The sequence below is a fragment of the Gossypium raimondii genome, chromosome 13, assembly GCF_025698545.1.
Source record: "Gossypium raimondii isolate GPD5lz chromosome 13, ASM2569854v1, whole genome shotgun sequence".
NCBI lineage: Eukaryota > Viridiplantae > Streptophyta > Magnoliopsida > Malvales > Malvaceae > Gossypium > Gossypium raimondii.
In genome coordinates this window covers 16,181,092-16,197,727 of record NC_068577.1, presented here as the reverse complement: position 1 = coordinate 16,197,727, position 16,636 = coordinate 16,181,092, and the positions used below count along the sequence as shown (strand labels likewise).

The 16,636-nt window shown below is 31.5% G+C and overlaps 1 protein-coding gene across 1 annotated transcript; it reads right to left on the bottom strand.

The window, feature by feature from the left end:
- Positions 1–539: 539 nt before the first annotated feature.
- On the bottom strand, positions 540–1,007 carry LOC105781405 (uncharacterized). Its single transcript, XM_012605946.1, has one exon. The coding sequence runs from the start codon at positions 1,005–1,007 to the stop codon at positions 540–542; it is 468 nt and encodes a 155-aa protein (XP_012461400.1).
- Between the last annotated feature and the right edge of the window lie 15,629 nt (positions 1,008–16,636).

Here is a 16,636-nt window from a genome sequence, read left to right as displayed (position 1 = left end):
ACAATATGGGTTTTATTGATTTCACTCATCTCAACCTTGCCATTCAAAGCTGTTAAGCAATATTGGGTAACATGATGGCCTATTATATGCAAGTACCTTTGGTAAAAAAGCGCTGGAAGCCCAACAATACTCTGTGCTCGGACTAGGGACATTGCCTTTATTATTGCCCGCATTTCATCCTTTGTAAACAGCCGCAAAAGATCTTCATTCATGTTGTTTGTGATCTTCCATTGCACCAAGCCCAAAATTCGCGTGTCATCGCTCACATCTGATGCAGTGAACAACTCCATAAAATAATTCGATGCAATAGGAAAAATTTTCTTTTCCTCAGAAACCCACCTTCCCTCATTATTGTCCAATCCTTCAATTTTATTTTATTTTTACTTACTACAGCCTTACGAAAAAAAACTAGTATTACGATCACCATTTTTCAACTAGTTGACATGGGCCTTTTGTTCCCAAAATAATTCCTCCTTATCTGCTTCCAAATTAACACCCTATGGAATCTCAAGAATTTCTACTAAAACATTATCCTCTGGCTACTGATCATAACGCTCTAATAATCGCTCCTCCAAATTTCGTTTCCCCACCACTCTATCCTTTTTAATGTGATGGCTCCACCTTTGTAGATGCCCACCTAGTTTTTCTAACTTAATCAGCACATCATTAGAAGATAATACCCATCGATGCCAGATCTCCTCCTCACAAGATTCTTCCAAACACCGGTTAGCCTCAAAACGAAACTTATAACTGCCCGTCCTCAGCCTTCGTCTAGCAACTCCCATTGTGTCAATTAAAAGAGGACAATTATCGGATATGGAATGATGCAAATACTTAACTACATAATCGAGAAACAGACTCCACCACTCCATATTCACAACACCCTTATCAAGCCTCTTCCTGATATTGCTTGATGCCAACCTACCTTTCTCCCATGTGAACCATCTACCAATGAAGCCCAAGTCACTTAACTCACAATATTCTAACATCGAACAAAATTCATGCATTTGTCTTTCCGATCAGAGACGTCCATATCTCTTTTCAAAGGAGTAAGCAATATCATTAAAATCCCCTGCAACCATCCACGAAATCGTTTGATCTTGACCCAACTTTCTGAATAAATTCCATGACAAGCTCCTATATCGCTCGTCTGGGTTCCCATAAAAACCTGTGAACCTCCACAAAGATCCCTCCTCATCGTCTTGAATAGTAACATCAATATGATATTGAGAGAAACTCCTCAACGTAACTAAATAGCTGTCTTTCCAACCTAAAGATAAACCTCCCTTGGACCCTAAAGCTCCTACATCGATACCATTTCCATAAGCACACCTCCTTCGAACTCCTTCCATTCGTTTAGTGCAGTGACATTGTGCCTAATAGTACTGAACTAATAAAAATGGGTGTTGAAATTTCTATCATTCACTTTATCACATATAATACATTCATGATATTTAAATATCATAATAAGTATTATTAACTTATTATTAATGTATTCAATATAATATTATTAAAAATTTAAAAAGAATATAATGTAGTGTATAAAAATTAAGGAATATATAAAATTATAATTTTATATTAAAATAAATTCAATATGATTAACTCTTTAGTATTAAATAAAAATACATAATAAGGATTTTTGAATGAAATAAATATTTTATATTGAATACATACACTATTATTTAATAGTTTTAATTTTAACTGATAAGTTTATAAATTAAATAATTGTGCAATTATATCAATATTTTCATATAATTATTATGTATTGGTTAAATAGTGACTTAGGGTGAAATTCAATATTATCAAATATATAAATATGTATTCAATAATTCATACAAAACATATAATTTAATTATTATTTCAATTGTATAAGCGATGCATAATATTACACGTGATTAATATAATTACTGAATACATTTGTATATATTTGATAATATTGAATTTGACCCTAAATTACAATTTACTTAATGCATTATAATTATATAAAATATTGATATAATCACATAATTATTTAATTTATACACTTATTAATGATATATTTTAACTTAGTGTCATGAAAATATATGATTAACTTATTTATCATAAAATATCATATATTTTAAATAATAAGTTAATCATATTGAATTTATTAAAATATCATAATTATTATCTTATTATTCAATTCATAACACAATGAAGGAGAATAACTGTAAAACACTTCAATGAGAGTTTAAATTTTTTTATTGAAAGTTAAAAGAAATATTAAAAAAGGGAATTCATACCAAAAGAAAAGGAGAATAGTCTAGATATTTTGACATTTGCCCCACATGGAGTTTCAAGAGACCAACCCTAACCTACTTAGTTTGGTTAATAACAATCCAACCGTAGTGAGGTCTCCCTTTAATAAAGGTTTTGACCCAAAGCTGGTGTTTTCTTTTTTTATTTTCCTATTTACAGGAACTTATATATCTGCCATGTTATATATATTTGATATTCTTAATATGTGATTAATATCAAATGATGATTGTGTTGGTATTTTGTTTGAAATTGTATTTAAATGATATTTTGATGTTCAAGCTACCATATTTATCTTTTCTTTTATTTAATAAATATAATATAATAGTATATTTTAGTATTTTTTTCATCAATATAAAATTAAAATTAGCATAAAAAATTTGACGAGGAAGAACCGTTGTCCCAACAATGCGACTACGACATCCTGACGAGAAGTAACACCATGTCCTAACGACACGAAGATGGATGTCCCGACGAGCCGATAGCAATGTCACGATGTGGTGATGTGTTCCCCACTCAATTGGGTTTCTTCTAATGAAACTCTGATATATTTTCCCAATCAAACTCTGATTTTTCTAGGGATGTTTTAATAATATTTGTACATGAAATTTAACCTATAAACAGGTCTCTTAGAAACCCTAGATAGCAACAAAATTAAGAGAGAATTTGTGAGAATTTCAGAGAATCTTTCTATTTTGGGTTTAGAGTTTATTTGTTTTTCTATCTTGTAATCCCCTTTTTGGTTTTTGTCGTTTTAGTGAAGTTTTCTTTTCCCATGGTTTTTTATCCTCTTCGAAGGGGTTTTTCCATGTAAATATTTTGTCCTATTTTCTTGATTTTCGTTCGTGTTTATTGCATTATTCGGGTTTGACCCAACAAACTAGTATCAGAGCTTGGTTCGATTTTATTAAGGTATGATATTGATTTCAGCTTGTGGCAAGTTCGGATGACGGTAATTCAGGTTCAGAACGGTTAGAAAAAGATTGTTACAGGGAAAAAGCTCGCGGAAGCGAATTAGATAGAGTGGGAGGAACTTGATGAGAAGGAATTGTCAACAATTCAGTTGTGCCTCAATAAAAGTATATTGAATGGGGTACTTTTAAAGAAGACGATAGCAAACCTATGGAGGAAATTGGAAACCCTTTATATGACCAAGTCCTTCGCAAATCGCTTAGTGTTAAAACAACGATTATACACATTCTAAATGGTAGAAGATGAGTCTATTAGGGTTCACATCAGTGAATTTGTCACTCTCTTTAATGACTTGAAGAATGTTGAGGTCAACATAGATGACGAAGATTAGACTATGTTATTGCTTTTTTCTTTGCCCTATTCATACAAAACTTTCAAGGAAACCCTAATTTATGGTAGAGAGAGACTCGTTTGAAGACATGAAGAGTAATCTTTTGAGTAAGGATAAACTTGATAATGAGTTAGATTCGAAGAACATGTCAGGTAAGCAAACCTAAGTTTTGATTGCTAGAGGGAGGCAACAATCTAAGGATTCAGGTTAAAGAAGATCACGGGTGAGATTTAAGTCAAGGAAGCACGACAAGGAATGTGGCTATTGTAAAAAGAACGGTCACATTAAAGCAGAATGTTATAATGTTCCATGTAAGATAATCGAAATCAAAATAGTACAAATCAAGATGAACTATGGAATTATTCAGACACTGTCAAATGTCAGACATGTGCCTGATTTGAAGAAAAAGCTTATAAGTCATGGCCGTGTCTCGACTTACCTGACATCGCGATGACATGAAAAAATTTGCTCGTTTTAGATTCTGAATCAACTCAGCTGTAGCACATGTGACTTAGTCATATGAGTGAAAAAGGTATGACCTTTTTGAGCAAAAGAGGTATTCTCATAGGCACCGGAGTTGGAAAGTTAGATTTCTGCGAGCATTGCATTTATGGGAAGCAGGCTTGAGTCAACTTCGATATGGCAATGCATAGGAGTAAAGGGACCCTAGATTACATCCATTATTATTTATGGGGTCTGGATCTAGTCGTTTCCAAAGGAGGTAGTAGATGTCTTTTAACTTTTATCGATGATCACTCTAGAAATGTTTGGGTATACTTCTTGAAGCATAAAAATGAAGTTTTCGGGACCTTTAAACAGTGGAAGACCTTACTTGAAAAACAGACTGGAAAGTCCGTAAAATGATTCAGAACAAATAATGGGCTCGAGTTCTTTTCAATCAAATTTAATGATTTCTTCAAACGGGAAGGAATTGAAAGATATCGCACAATTGTTAGTACCCTGCAACAGAATGGTGTCGCCGAACGAATGAACAAAATATTACTTGAGAAAACCCAATGTATACTTTTAAATGCAGGTTTAAAAAAAGAGTTTTGGGCTGAAGTAGTTAATCCCGTAAGCCATTTAGTGAACTGATCTCCACATCGAGTTTTACATGGAAAGGTTCCTGAAGAGATTTGATTCGGTAAATCCTTCTAATTACTCTAATCTCAGAGTATTCGATTGTTCTGCATATACTCGAGTTAGTTAGAGAAAGCTTAAACCAATGGCGGTAAAGTGTAATTTTTGGGTTTTGTAGTTGAAATAAAATTTTATGGTGCCCATAAATGAGATAGATCATCGTTAATAGAGATGTTACATTTGACGAAACATTGATGATTTTGTCCAAAAAGGGGTCATTGGGTCAAAACAACATAAAAAATCCAAGTGTTTTAAGCAAGGTGGAGTCGAAGACCAAAACAAATGGTGACATCATGAAGTCTGTTGTCGCAATGCCATGATGAATAGAGACAACTCCCCAATGAGGAAAATCGCTACGTCATGATGGCAGACATACATCTCAAAACCATTATTTCTTCAATGCAGTAGAAGGTTTCTGAGGCATCTCCATCTCAATAAGAAACCCCTACATCTAAACTTCAAAATTATAAGTTAGACAGAAAAAGGTGAGAGATCAAACCACTTTAGAAATAATGTAAAGGAAATCTAATGGCATATGCTCTAAGAGGTTGCAGAAAGCATCGAATCGATCGACCCTTTGAATTATTCAGAGGCAGTTCAGGCTTTTGATTCTATCAAGTGGCTTGTTTCCATGGAAGAAGAGATGGAGTCTCTCAATAAGAGTGAGACATGGCAACTTTTTAAACCATCCACGGGGAAGAAAATAGTTGGTGGCAAGTGGGTGTTCAAAAGGAAGAAACGTTTGGGTCAAGGTGACACGAGATATAAGGCGAGGTTGGTCGCAATAGGTTACAATTAAGTGAAGGGAGTTAATTTTTATGATGTTTTCTTTCTAGTTGTGAAGCATATGTCCATTCGGGCATTGTTAGTCCTTGTTGCTTCAAACAACTTTGAGTTAGAGCAGTTAGAGCAGTTAGATGTGAAAATTGCATTCCTCCATGAGGATTTAGACGAGTATATTTACATGTAACAAACTGAAGGCTTTAGGATTGAAGGCAAGGAATATCATGCTTGTCTTATTTGGAAATTATTATACGGCCTGAAGCAATCTCCTCGTCAATTGTACAAGAAGTTTGACACTTTTATGATAGATATTGGTTTTGTTTGAAGTAAGTACGAAGGTTTTTTTTTATTTACAACATTTAGATGATGGATCATTTATTTATTTTCTACTTTATGTTAATGATATGTTAATTACGACTAAGGATCCATCCAAAATTAAACGACTTAAAACCATGCTTAACTCTAAATTTAAGATGAAGAATCTTGTTGCAATCAAGAAAATTTTAGGGATGGAAATTTCGAGAGCTCGACACTCTTAAAAGTTATTTTTGTCATAACATAAGTACATTGAAAGGATTTTCGAGCGGTTTGGGATGCAAGACTCCAAATCAGTTAGTACTCCCTTAGTTGCCTACTTTAGACATTTGATTTCAGGTTCACCACAAATCGAATATGAAAAAAGGTAAATGTTCTCGGTTCCTTATTCTAGTGCAGTCGAAAACCTAATGTGTGCAATGGTTTGTTCTCATCCCAATATTTCACATGTTAGTGTAGTAAGTAAATATATAGCCAAACCCGACAAATTACATTGGCAAGCTGTGAAATAGATTTTAAGATATTTGAGGAGGACTTCCAGTATTTGTTTGGGCTTTGAAAAATGTTCAGAAGGTTTAGTCGGCTATATAAATTCGGATTATGTCAGAGACCTAGATAAAAGAAGATGTCTTATAGGTTGTTTGTTCACTTTTAGAAATAATACTATTAGTTGGAAAGACACCCTTCAAGCCACTGTGGCTTTATTGACTACGAAGCTGAATATATGACTATTATAGAGGCTGTGAAAAAAGCCATTTGGTTTAAAGGTCTATTTAAGGAGCTGGTTGATAAAAATGACAAAATTGTCTTATATTGTGATAGTCAAAGTGCCACACATCGCATGAAAGACTAGATGCATCATGAAAGAACAAAGCATATAGATATTCGATACCACTTTTTTCGAGAGGTGATCACTCAATGAAATGTTTAGGTTCATAAAATCGGCACAGAGAACAATCCAACATACATGATGACAGAAAAGTCTTCCAATTTCCAAGTTCAAGCATTGTTTTGACTTGGTAAAAATTCAACAGAGATCGAGTTAGGCCTTTGGCGGGGTTTGGAAAAGGAGTTTTAGAAATATGAGTCATGATGAAGATTTGTGGAACTTTGCCTGGCATTTCAGAGAAACAAAGTTGACATTGTGACGAGGAAGAACCGTCGTATCGACAATGCGACTACAACGTCCCAATGAAAAGTAACGCCATGTCTCGATGACATGAAGATAGATGTCTCGATGAGCTAGCAGCGACATCATGATATGGAGACGTGTTGCCCACTCAACCGGGTTACTTCTCCATGTTAAACTCTAATATAGTTTCCCAGTCAAACTGTAACAACCCGATTTTGAGCGATACAAGAAATGATAGTTTCGAAACTCTAGTTTCTGGTGATCGAGTCAGTAATTATAATTTATTAATTTTATGAAGTTATTACAGTATTATACTGAATTTTGGTCTAATAATTTTAGTTATGTGGAAAGCTAGTCAAGGTACAAGTGTATCAGTTCAAAAGTTAGTGGTTTTAGAAAATGGGGATCGAGACCTTGTTTCGTAAACTGAGATCGTAATAAAAATATTTATGGAGTTATTTTATATGTGAATTGAATTTTGAATAGGTAATTTTACAAAATTAGTGATTAATTAAGGTATAAGGACTAAATCATAAAACTAGTAAAAGTTAATCATTATAATTTTTAATTGTTTAGAGATTAAAATAGTAAACAAACCAAGGTTTAAATTGGAAATTAAACCTTATTTTATAAAGATAGTGGACGGTAGGTGAATTTTGTTAATAAAATAATGTTAATATTGATAAGATTATTATTATATGTATAATGGATAAAAAGGCATTAAGTTCATTCATCCACCTTTATCATTAAAACCTCAAAGGAGAACATATAAATAACCATTTTAAGCTTCAAGCTCTTCGGTCCATGCATGGTAAATAATTTTAAACCTATTTTTTATAGTTTTATGTTTTTGAGGTTGTTGTAGCTTAATCTAGTTAGCTCGGTATTAAATCATAAAAATTCAAAGTTTTAAAATGTTATCATTGATGAATTTTGATGTTTTTGATATTAAATGGTAGATTTGTAAGCTTGGAATGATTAGGGACTAATTTGTGAAGTTAATTTTGTTAATTTTGAGTATAGGGACTAAAATGTGAATGTCAAAATTGATATGAAATTTCTATAATTTATGTTTCAGAGGGTTATAGAAGCATGAAATTGAAATCAAAATTAAAATGAGGCTTAAATGCAAAAATTATGATAGTTTCGATTTTAAAGACTAAATTGAAGAAAATGCAAAATTTTAGGAAAATTGTGTTAACGAAATTAAGTTGTCATATTCCTTGAATAGAATGTTATAAGGTAATTGGCACTAATAATTGAAAATGAATTATTATAGATTGAGATTTAAATCAATCGGATAATAATCGAGAAATAGGAGAGATTACAAATTAGTCATCAACTTCTCGTTGGTTGTTGTTTTCTAAGGAAGTTCATATGAAACTTCTTGTATTCTATTATTATGTTTGAATTGTGTGTTTATACCTACTAGTTTTATATATATACAAGTGTAATTTTATTACTACGTCCTCTTTTGGACTAAATTGTACAATAAGAAATTTAAATGATAATAGTGAATAGATGAGTAGTATTGACTGATCGAAGTTGCGATATGATTGAATGATGTGTATATGATGATAACTCACCATAGATGTATGTGAATTGTTATCAGAAATACAAAAGGCGAGTAAACGACTACAAATATTGAAAATGGATTGAATACGAGGATTAAAGGCACTTGTGAACTTAGTGAAGGATTAGGATACAAATGATATGTCGTTTGGGTTTTAAAGTATCAGATACTATGTATCAGCGATTATATTATATTAGGTACTATGTACCGATGACTATATTATAAGGTATTTTGTATTGGTGCTTATATTATATCAAGCACTATGTACCGGTGTTGGATACCTTACTAATGGTTGAGATCCAACATTTTTTGTGGATTTTCCATAGCTCGTCTAAGCAATTTTGTCCCGAGTATCTGAGGTTAATTTACTATAGTTTTTTAGGAAATGAACAGGTTGTGAAATGTTATATGATTGTTAAAAATGATGGTTCATGAGAATATATATGGATATGTTAAATGATTATGAGAATGCCAAGGGATTAGATTGGATTAAATTATTATGTTGCCAAATGAGCATTGTTGAATTTGATATGAATAAGAACTTAAGTATATGTGTTAATAAATTGACTATGAATTGGATATCATATGTTTTACTATAATAAATCGTTGCATATATATATGTGAATTACATTAGCAGTTCTTGGCGTATTAGTAAACTAACCTATTGATTTTTTTATGGGGAGATGTATACAAAAGTCTAAGGAAGACAAGGATGTCATATTGATTAGCAAATTGGTTAAATAGTTAAAGTTAGCTTAAGATCAAGGTATGTTGTGTTAATTTCATATGAGCTTACTAAGAATTTATAATGCTTATCTTGTTTACTTTTCTACCTCTATATAGGTTATTTTGCAGAACGTGTCGGTCGAATCACTCCAGAGCTCACACTATTCAGCTTCAGACTTGGTAGATTTTCAAATTGTTCTTGAATCAGTTATGTGGCATGTATTTAGGTTTAAATGTGATTAAATGTTTACTTTAGATGTAGAGGAAATGATCCTTGTCTATAAAGCTTGTTTTGAGATGTGTATATAGTATGTATATAAGCTTTGAAATGAATATGTACATATGTTCATGATGATGATGTAATCTTTAAGTATAAAAGTAATAGTGAATGTTGATCATGTGTGAGTTATTGATAAGCTTGAATATTTTAAAGAAAGATAAAGTAAAACTAAATATAAAATGAAAATTTTAAAGAAAAATAGCATGTCCTATAAATTGTAAAAGTAAAAACTAAAAATAAAGTAAAACTAAAAAATAAAGTAAGAGTGAACTACAAACCTTCTGTAAAAGCTTTGAAACCTCGGAACTAAGAATTGTTTTAAATATCCATTTTACAATATTCATTTTCTTAAAATTTTATTTTTAAATTATGTTACATAAGATCGATGTGTTATTTAATAGTTAAATTAATTTTTAGTAACAAAAGAACCTAATTGGCTTAATCTCAGTAGTTTGGGGTGTAATTAGAATTCAAACTTTAGGGATTAATTTAGAATGAGGGTCGTAGTTTGGAGTTTTGGTGTAATAAACTCTAAATAGACATATACAAGGTTCCAAAAATAATCAAATCATTAAATACAAACATGGATAAGAACTTACCTTCACATGCATATTTATCAATGTCATTTCGAATAAGTATAAGCTCTTGATAATAAGGGGAGTGATCTAAATTGGTTTTGAAATTTACAAATATATTAAATATTTATAAAGAACATTATAAATACTTATAAGCTAAAATACATTCTAAATACCAAATATAAGTATTGGCTAGTGAAAAGAGAATGGATGAAAGTGGGTTGACCTTATAAGGACATTCGCATCTACACCCATAATTGAATAAGGGCGCAACAACCATTTGATACGACATCTTTTTTATGGGTCGATCAAAGAAGTGTTAAGTACAAGGAATGAAAAAAATGTAGACCTTCAACGGTATGTTTGCCTTCAAGTAAAGGCAAATACATGAAATTGCAAAGATTGTTAGACTTATCTAACATTAGCATTCCCGATGATATACAGTATGTACACTCTAACATATTGCTGAAAATCTTCATTAGTCACATTGCTTGCTGGAGGATAATTGACCAATGATTTTAGCCAGGTGAACTTCACTCTACCTCGTCAATATCTTTTTTATCGACCAAATAATTCTCGACGAACCTTGACATTACCTTTTGAGGATCATTTTGAGACCTATCAGTTATAACAACTCCTTCAATTGGAAGGCCTATGAGTAGGTCTATATCTTCCAAGGTGATTTTGCTTCAATACAAGGAAATTCAAAGGTGAGGGTCTCTAGTCTCCATCCTTCCACCATGGCTACAAGCAACGGTGGACGCATTGGAAAGTGAAGTATTTCAGCTACCTTAAAAAACTAGCTACCTATAGTTGACCTTTTAGTTGGTGTTGATTCTCATTCGATATGGATAATTAACAATTTGTCAAATTCAAAGAGTTCATTTCTCATGTTGGTAAATAAAACAATTTTTTTTTTGTGGAACAATATAAAGATTTTAAGGCTTTACCCACAAATTGATACCTAAATTAAACCTTTTTTCTCATCTTGGTATCTAAACTACTTTTTTCCCCAAGTTGGTACTTTCATTAGTCTATTTTTGAAATGCTTGACCTACAAATTGATACCTAAACTATGTCATTTTTCCCATTTTGGTACATAAACAATTTATTGGTCACAAGTGGTTCTTAAACTACTTCTTTTCCCAAGTTGATATCTTTGTTAGGTCAACTGTTAAGTCTATTTAGAAAAAAGATAATTAATTAAAAATTTCTAAGTGACAAAAAAAGACAAAATATTATTTCTTTATATTTATACTACTTTATATTTTCATTATTTCTTTCTTCTTCTTTTTATCTTTGGCTTCTTCTACAAGTGTGACGATTTTAGGTTTTATGACTTTGATCAAGGTTTTCAAAACTGGATCGATGGTTGAACCAGTTAGGTTAGTAGTTTTTGATTTGACCAACTCATCCGGTTCGATCAAATAAATTATTAAAAAATTCATAAATATAATAAAATAATTTAAAATAGAAAAATGATTCAATTGATTTTTTATCACTACTCAACCAGGTTGTATTGATTTATGGGTCAACAAGTTCAAACCTTATCTTTGAACCGATACTTCAATTGGTTCTCAATCTAATCAATCTGACTATTTGGTATGGTTCTAAAAGAAGTTAATTTTGATTGATGAAGACTTTTTTTTCATCTCTTCAAGTCGAAAAGCAAGCGATGAAGTTCGAATACAAAATTAGTCAATAGTGTCTTGATCTTAGGAGATGAATTTTGAGCATTGTTAACATTGCTAGACATTGTAAAGGACGAAGAAAGAAAATAAAGGAAAAGTAGAAAAAACTAAAGAGAAAATTAATGTAAAAGTAAAAAAGAATTATTATTTTTAAAGTTTATATGATATAACAGTCTATTATTGGTTGATTTTTTAATGAACATAACATTTCAATGTAAAATGAGTTATAGAAGAACAGTTTAGGTATCACTTGTAACTAAAAAAAAAGCTCAGGTACCAATTTGGGAAAATGACATAGTTTAGGTACTAATTTGTAGGTTAAGCCCCCTTTTTTTTTGAAAAATAGACTTAATGGTCGGATTAATAGAGATACAAACTTGGGAAGAAAAAGTAGTTTATGTTACTACTTGTGACAAAAAAAAAATTAGGTACCAAGTTGAGAAAAAGGGTATAGTTTAGGAGCCAATTTGTGAGTTAAGCCAAATTTTAATACTAAAATTTAATATTATAAACTAATACATACTAACTTTAATAATAATTTAAATAATTATCGTGGTTGGTGCTTTTAAAGTAATTATCTTCCCTTAATAGAGCCATATTAGGGTGGTATAAAAATCCAAATTTAGGGTAAAAAGATAAGGATTTGGAGAGGTTTTAGGCTAGAGAACCTAACAAGGATAGAAATAGGTTTCTGATTGTATGAAAAAATTGAGAGGAATGAGATATTTATAACCATGATAAAAAAATTGACAATATGGACTTTTATGACAATGGGTGTCAATGTTCGTTGAATACATTTATTAGCGTTAGATTAACCCATTCGGTGAAAAGTTGAAATAAAATGGCCTTCAACATTTATGGAGGTCGAGTTCCTTTAATGCATTTATTAAGATTAGGTTTTCCAAAGCATAGTAAAAAAAAATTACAAATGATTAATTAGGGTAAAATACCTAGCAGTCAAAATTAAAATGTAGATGCATGGATTGAAATTACATTGAAATCACCACTTATGGGTATCAATGTACTCTTGAATTAATTAGGGTTAAGATCCTTGGTAGTCAACATTAAATGCAGAGTCATGAGTTTAATTTATAAGGAGTTTCACATGCATAGGTCTCGAAGTCTAGCATATTGCATTTTTTTGTACTTTTTAAGAATCTCGAGCTTAATAAACTAGACAATTCAACATATTTAATCTTGACACTCAAAATTAAATGTAGATACATGAGTTTAATTTACATAAAACTCGACACTCATGAGCATCAAGGTTTGACATTCTATTCTAGATGCAGTTTTTTTGTACTTTTCAAGAATCTTGGACTTGAAAAACTTGATGGTTTTCTTTTTAGTTTTCTTCTGTAAAAACCTTTTCTTTTAAAGAGTCTATAAATCCTTCTGCTTGTATATCGCACTCTACCCTACATACCTTTCCCCCTTATTTTTAGTTTTCTCTTCTGTAAAAACCTTTTCTTTTAAAGAGACTATAAATCCTTCCGCTTGTATACTCTACCCTACATACCATATTATCATTACCATTACCATAATATAAAGGACCTAAATCTATATCCTGATTTATATTATTATTATTTATAACTGATCTAATTTATTATTAACACTAGTTAATATATCTTTAGACTCACTATTTAAATCTAAATTTTAATTTCTCCTAAATTATTTACTTTCTCTTCTACTATACTGACCTTTTTATATAATTTACCAAAATAAAAGGAGTTATATCCATAAGACTATTAATACCTTTACTCAGAGATGAAATGTTTTTGTTTTCATTTCTAGAGTCTATATGCGTAATATGATCACAAGTTTTATCTTTAAACTGACACTCACTTTGCTCCATAATATTTGTCTCTAGTACCTAAGAACATGGAAACATTGAGTTCTAGGTTAGTTCTTTGAATTCCAAAATGTTTCTTTTTCTCGTTTTATTTAAAGCGGGTCATATTTTTATAATTAAGTTTTAAATATGATTTCTTACCATTCTAATTAGAATTTATTTACAATATTTAATAATGGTATATAATGACATTAATGAAACATTTAAATATATCAATTTTAAAATCATAACTATATTTTCTTTATTAATGATGTATTAACACATGAAATGCCACATCAATAGATAATGATAATTACATTTTCTTTATTGATAATATATGAAATCATATATTAACAATGTAATTACTTTTTTATAAATGTTCTCATTAATAGAGCTATAATGTTAAGAATAGTCTGCTAGTTTAGCACATTTTCTCTCTATCTGCTAGTTTAGCACGTTTTTCTTTATTTTTAGGGTTTTTTTCTTTTTGTTCAGTTGGTCGATAAGGTTGCCAATAATAGTGATTATGGAGGAAGAATAGGCAAATCTCAACATCGCGAATGAGGAAGTGGAGCCATTGCAATTTCAAGGAAATGTAGATTCGATTGAGGACGATCAACGATTATGTTTAGCAAGACGTGTTCTGACGGTAGTGTGGTTCACTTCTCATCAATGAGGAATACTTTGGCTGATTTATGCCATCCATTGGGAGGGGTTACTATAACATATATAGGAGAGAAGAGAAGTTTGTTCTAGTTCTATTATGAAATTGACATAAAAAGGGTTCTTGATGGTACACCATGGTTGTTTAACAGGCATCTTATTATCTTACATCGATTAGGGAGAAGATCCGTTACAGGTTCTGCTATTCTTTTAAGAATTTTGGGTACAATTTCATAATTTACCGGTGGGGGTGATATAGGAAGGATTGGCACATTAGTTTGGTAATTTTATTAGCTAGTTTCTTTAATATGACACAACTTTGGTGACAAGGGGAATAATGAGATATATGTGAATCAGGGTGAAATTGAATGTTTGAGTGCCTTTGAAATGGAAGAAGAAAATAACATTAAATTAGAATCAATCGATGTATGTTGTTTTTTAGTAAGAAAAGTTAACATAGTTTTGTTTCCTATGTGGGAAGTTGGGACAAGGAGAAGGATTTTGTCTAGTAAGGGTGATGCTAGGATCGTAGGAAGCAAACTTCGGGTAGGATATCTCCCTAAGAGCACCGCCACGAAGGGCAACGCCGATAGCAAGTAAATGGTTATGAGATGAGAACTGAGGCATTAATAAGATAAGTTGTATCCAATTGTAATGGATTTATATAGACGTATTGATGGAACGAATCTGAGAGCCATCCAAACATTAAATCCTTATTTGATTAGGGGAGGGAGGGAAGGAATAATAATTGGGTTGGATTTGACTGATCAGGTGGGCTTAGGATCTAATTTGGAAGACAACCCAATTGAGGCGATATATTGGAAAATACGACCATGAATACAAGAAGAGAATTCAAGTGTTTTTGTAATTAGAGATTCATTGGGCTCGAGATTTAATTTTGAAATATTGATAGTTGCTGAGAAGTAGACTGGCCAGATGTAATAAAAATCTTAAGTTGGAATATTCATGGTTTTGGGTAGCCACGGTTAATTACTCATCTAAAAAATAAGTTGAGACAAACCCAACCCAAATTTTTGTTTCTTATAGAGACAAAAATAAGTGCATGAAGAATGGAACGAGCTAGAATGAAGTGCGGGTTCATAAATGGTATTGATGTGGGAGCATATGGATCCTGAGGGGGATTATCTTTTGGATGGAAGAGGGATTGTACCATTCAGTTGAGGAATTTCTCTCATTCGCATATTGATCTAAAGGTATAGAATAAGGATTGAGGGACAACATGGACGTTTATAGGTTTTTATGAATCACCAAAAGAATAAAGGAGAGGAGAGTCATGGAATCTTTTAAGAAAGTTGGGGAGAGACCAAACTTTACCATGGTTAGTGATAGGTGACTTCAATGAAGTAATGTTCTTTTTTGATAAAAGAAGGGGTCGATTACGTAATGAAAGAAATATGGCAAGATTTTGTGAAACTCTTGAGGAATATGAACTTAGTGATTTAATTTTTATGGGTCAATGGTTTACATGGGAGAGAAGGTGATTGTTAGAAAATAATGTAAGAGAATAACTTGACCTAAGAGTTACTAATTCCTATGGTGGGAACTTTTCTAGAGATAATCTGTTAAGCATTTACCTTATGCTTTTTCGGGTCATTGTCTAATATTAGTTGCGGTGGTGGATAAAGATAGTGGTTAATCATCAGGGAGAGAGTCAAATTTTCATTTTTGTGCAGATTGGATTTTTTAGGACACTTGTGGATGTTAGATAATAAGTTTTTGGGAGGCAAACAAGAAAGAAATTCCTATTAAGTTAGTCGAGCTAGGATCTAACTTGGTAGGTTGGATGATACAGAATTACATAAACAGGAAATGCATTGTCTTCTTTGAATTCATGGTTGAATGAATTATATTTGGCTAATCTGAATGAAGAAATACTAGTTGAAATGACAAAGGTTAAATTGACCCTTAATATGGAAACAAATAAATAAGAGCTATTTTGGGAGCAATGAGCAATGAGCTAACTAGCTTCGATCTGGTGATAAAAACATGACATATTTCCATAATTTTACGACTCAATGGAAGAAGAAAAATACTATAAAAGGATTGTAGGATAGGAATGGTGATTGGGTGGATAAGGAAAAGTAGATGGCTATGGTTGCGGCATAATATTTCAAGGAGCTATTTAGAAATTCATTAGTAAGTGATTGTGAAATGTTTTCTCTAGTATTAATGTAATGGCCCAAATTTGAGGTTATCGGAACAGTGGTTTCGGGACCACAAATCCGATGAGAAAAATTTTATTTTTCTTATATTTTTATGGTCTACAATTTCACAAAATGATTTCGTGAAAATTTCGTTCGAAAATTTCTACGTTTGGGCACTCAATTTA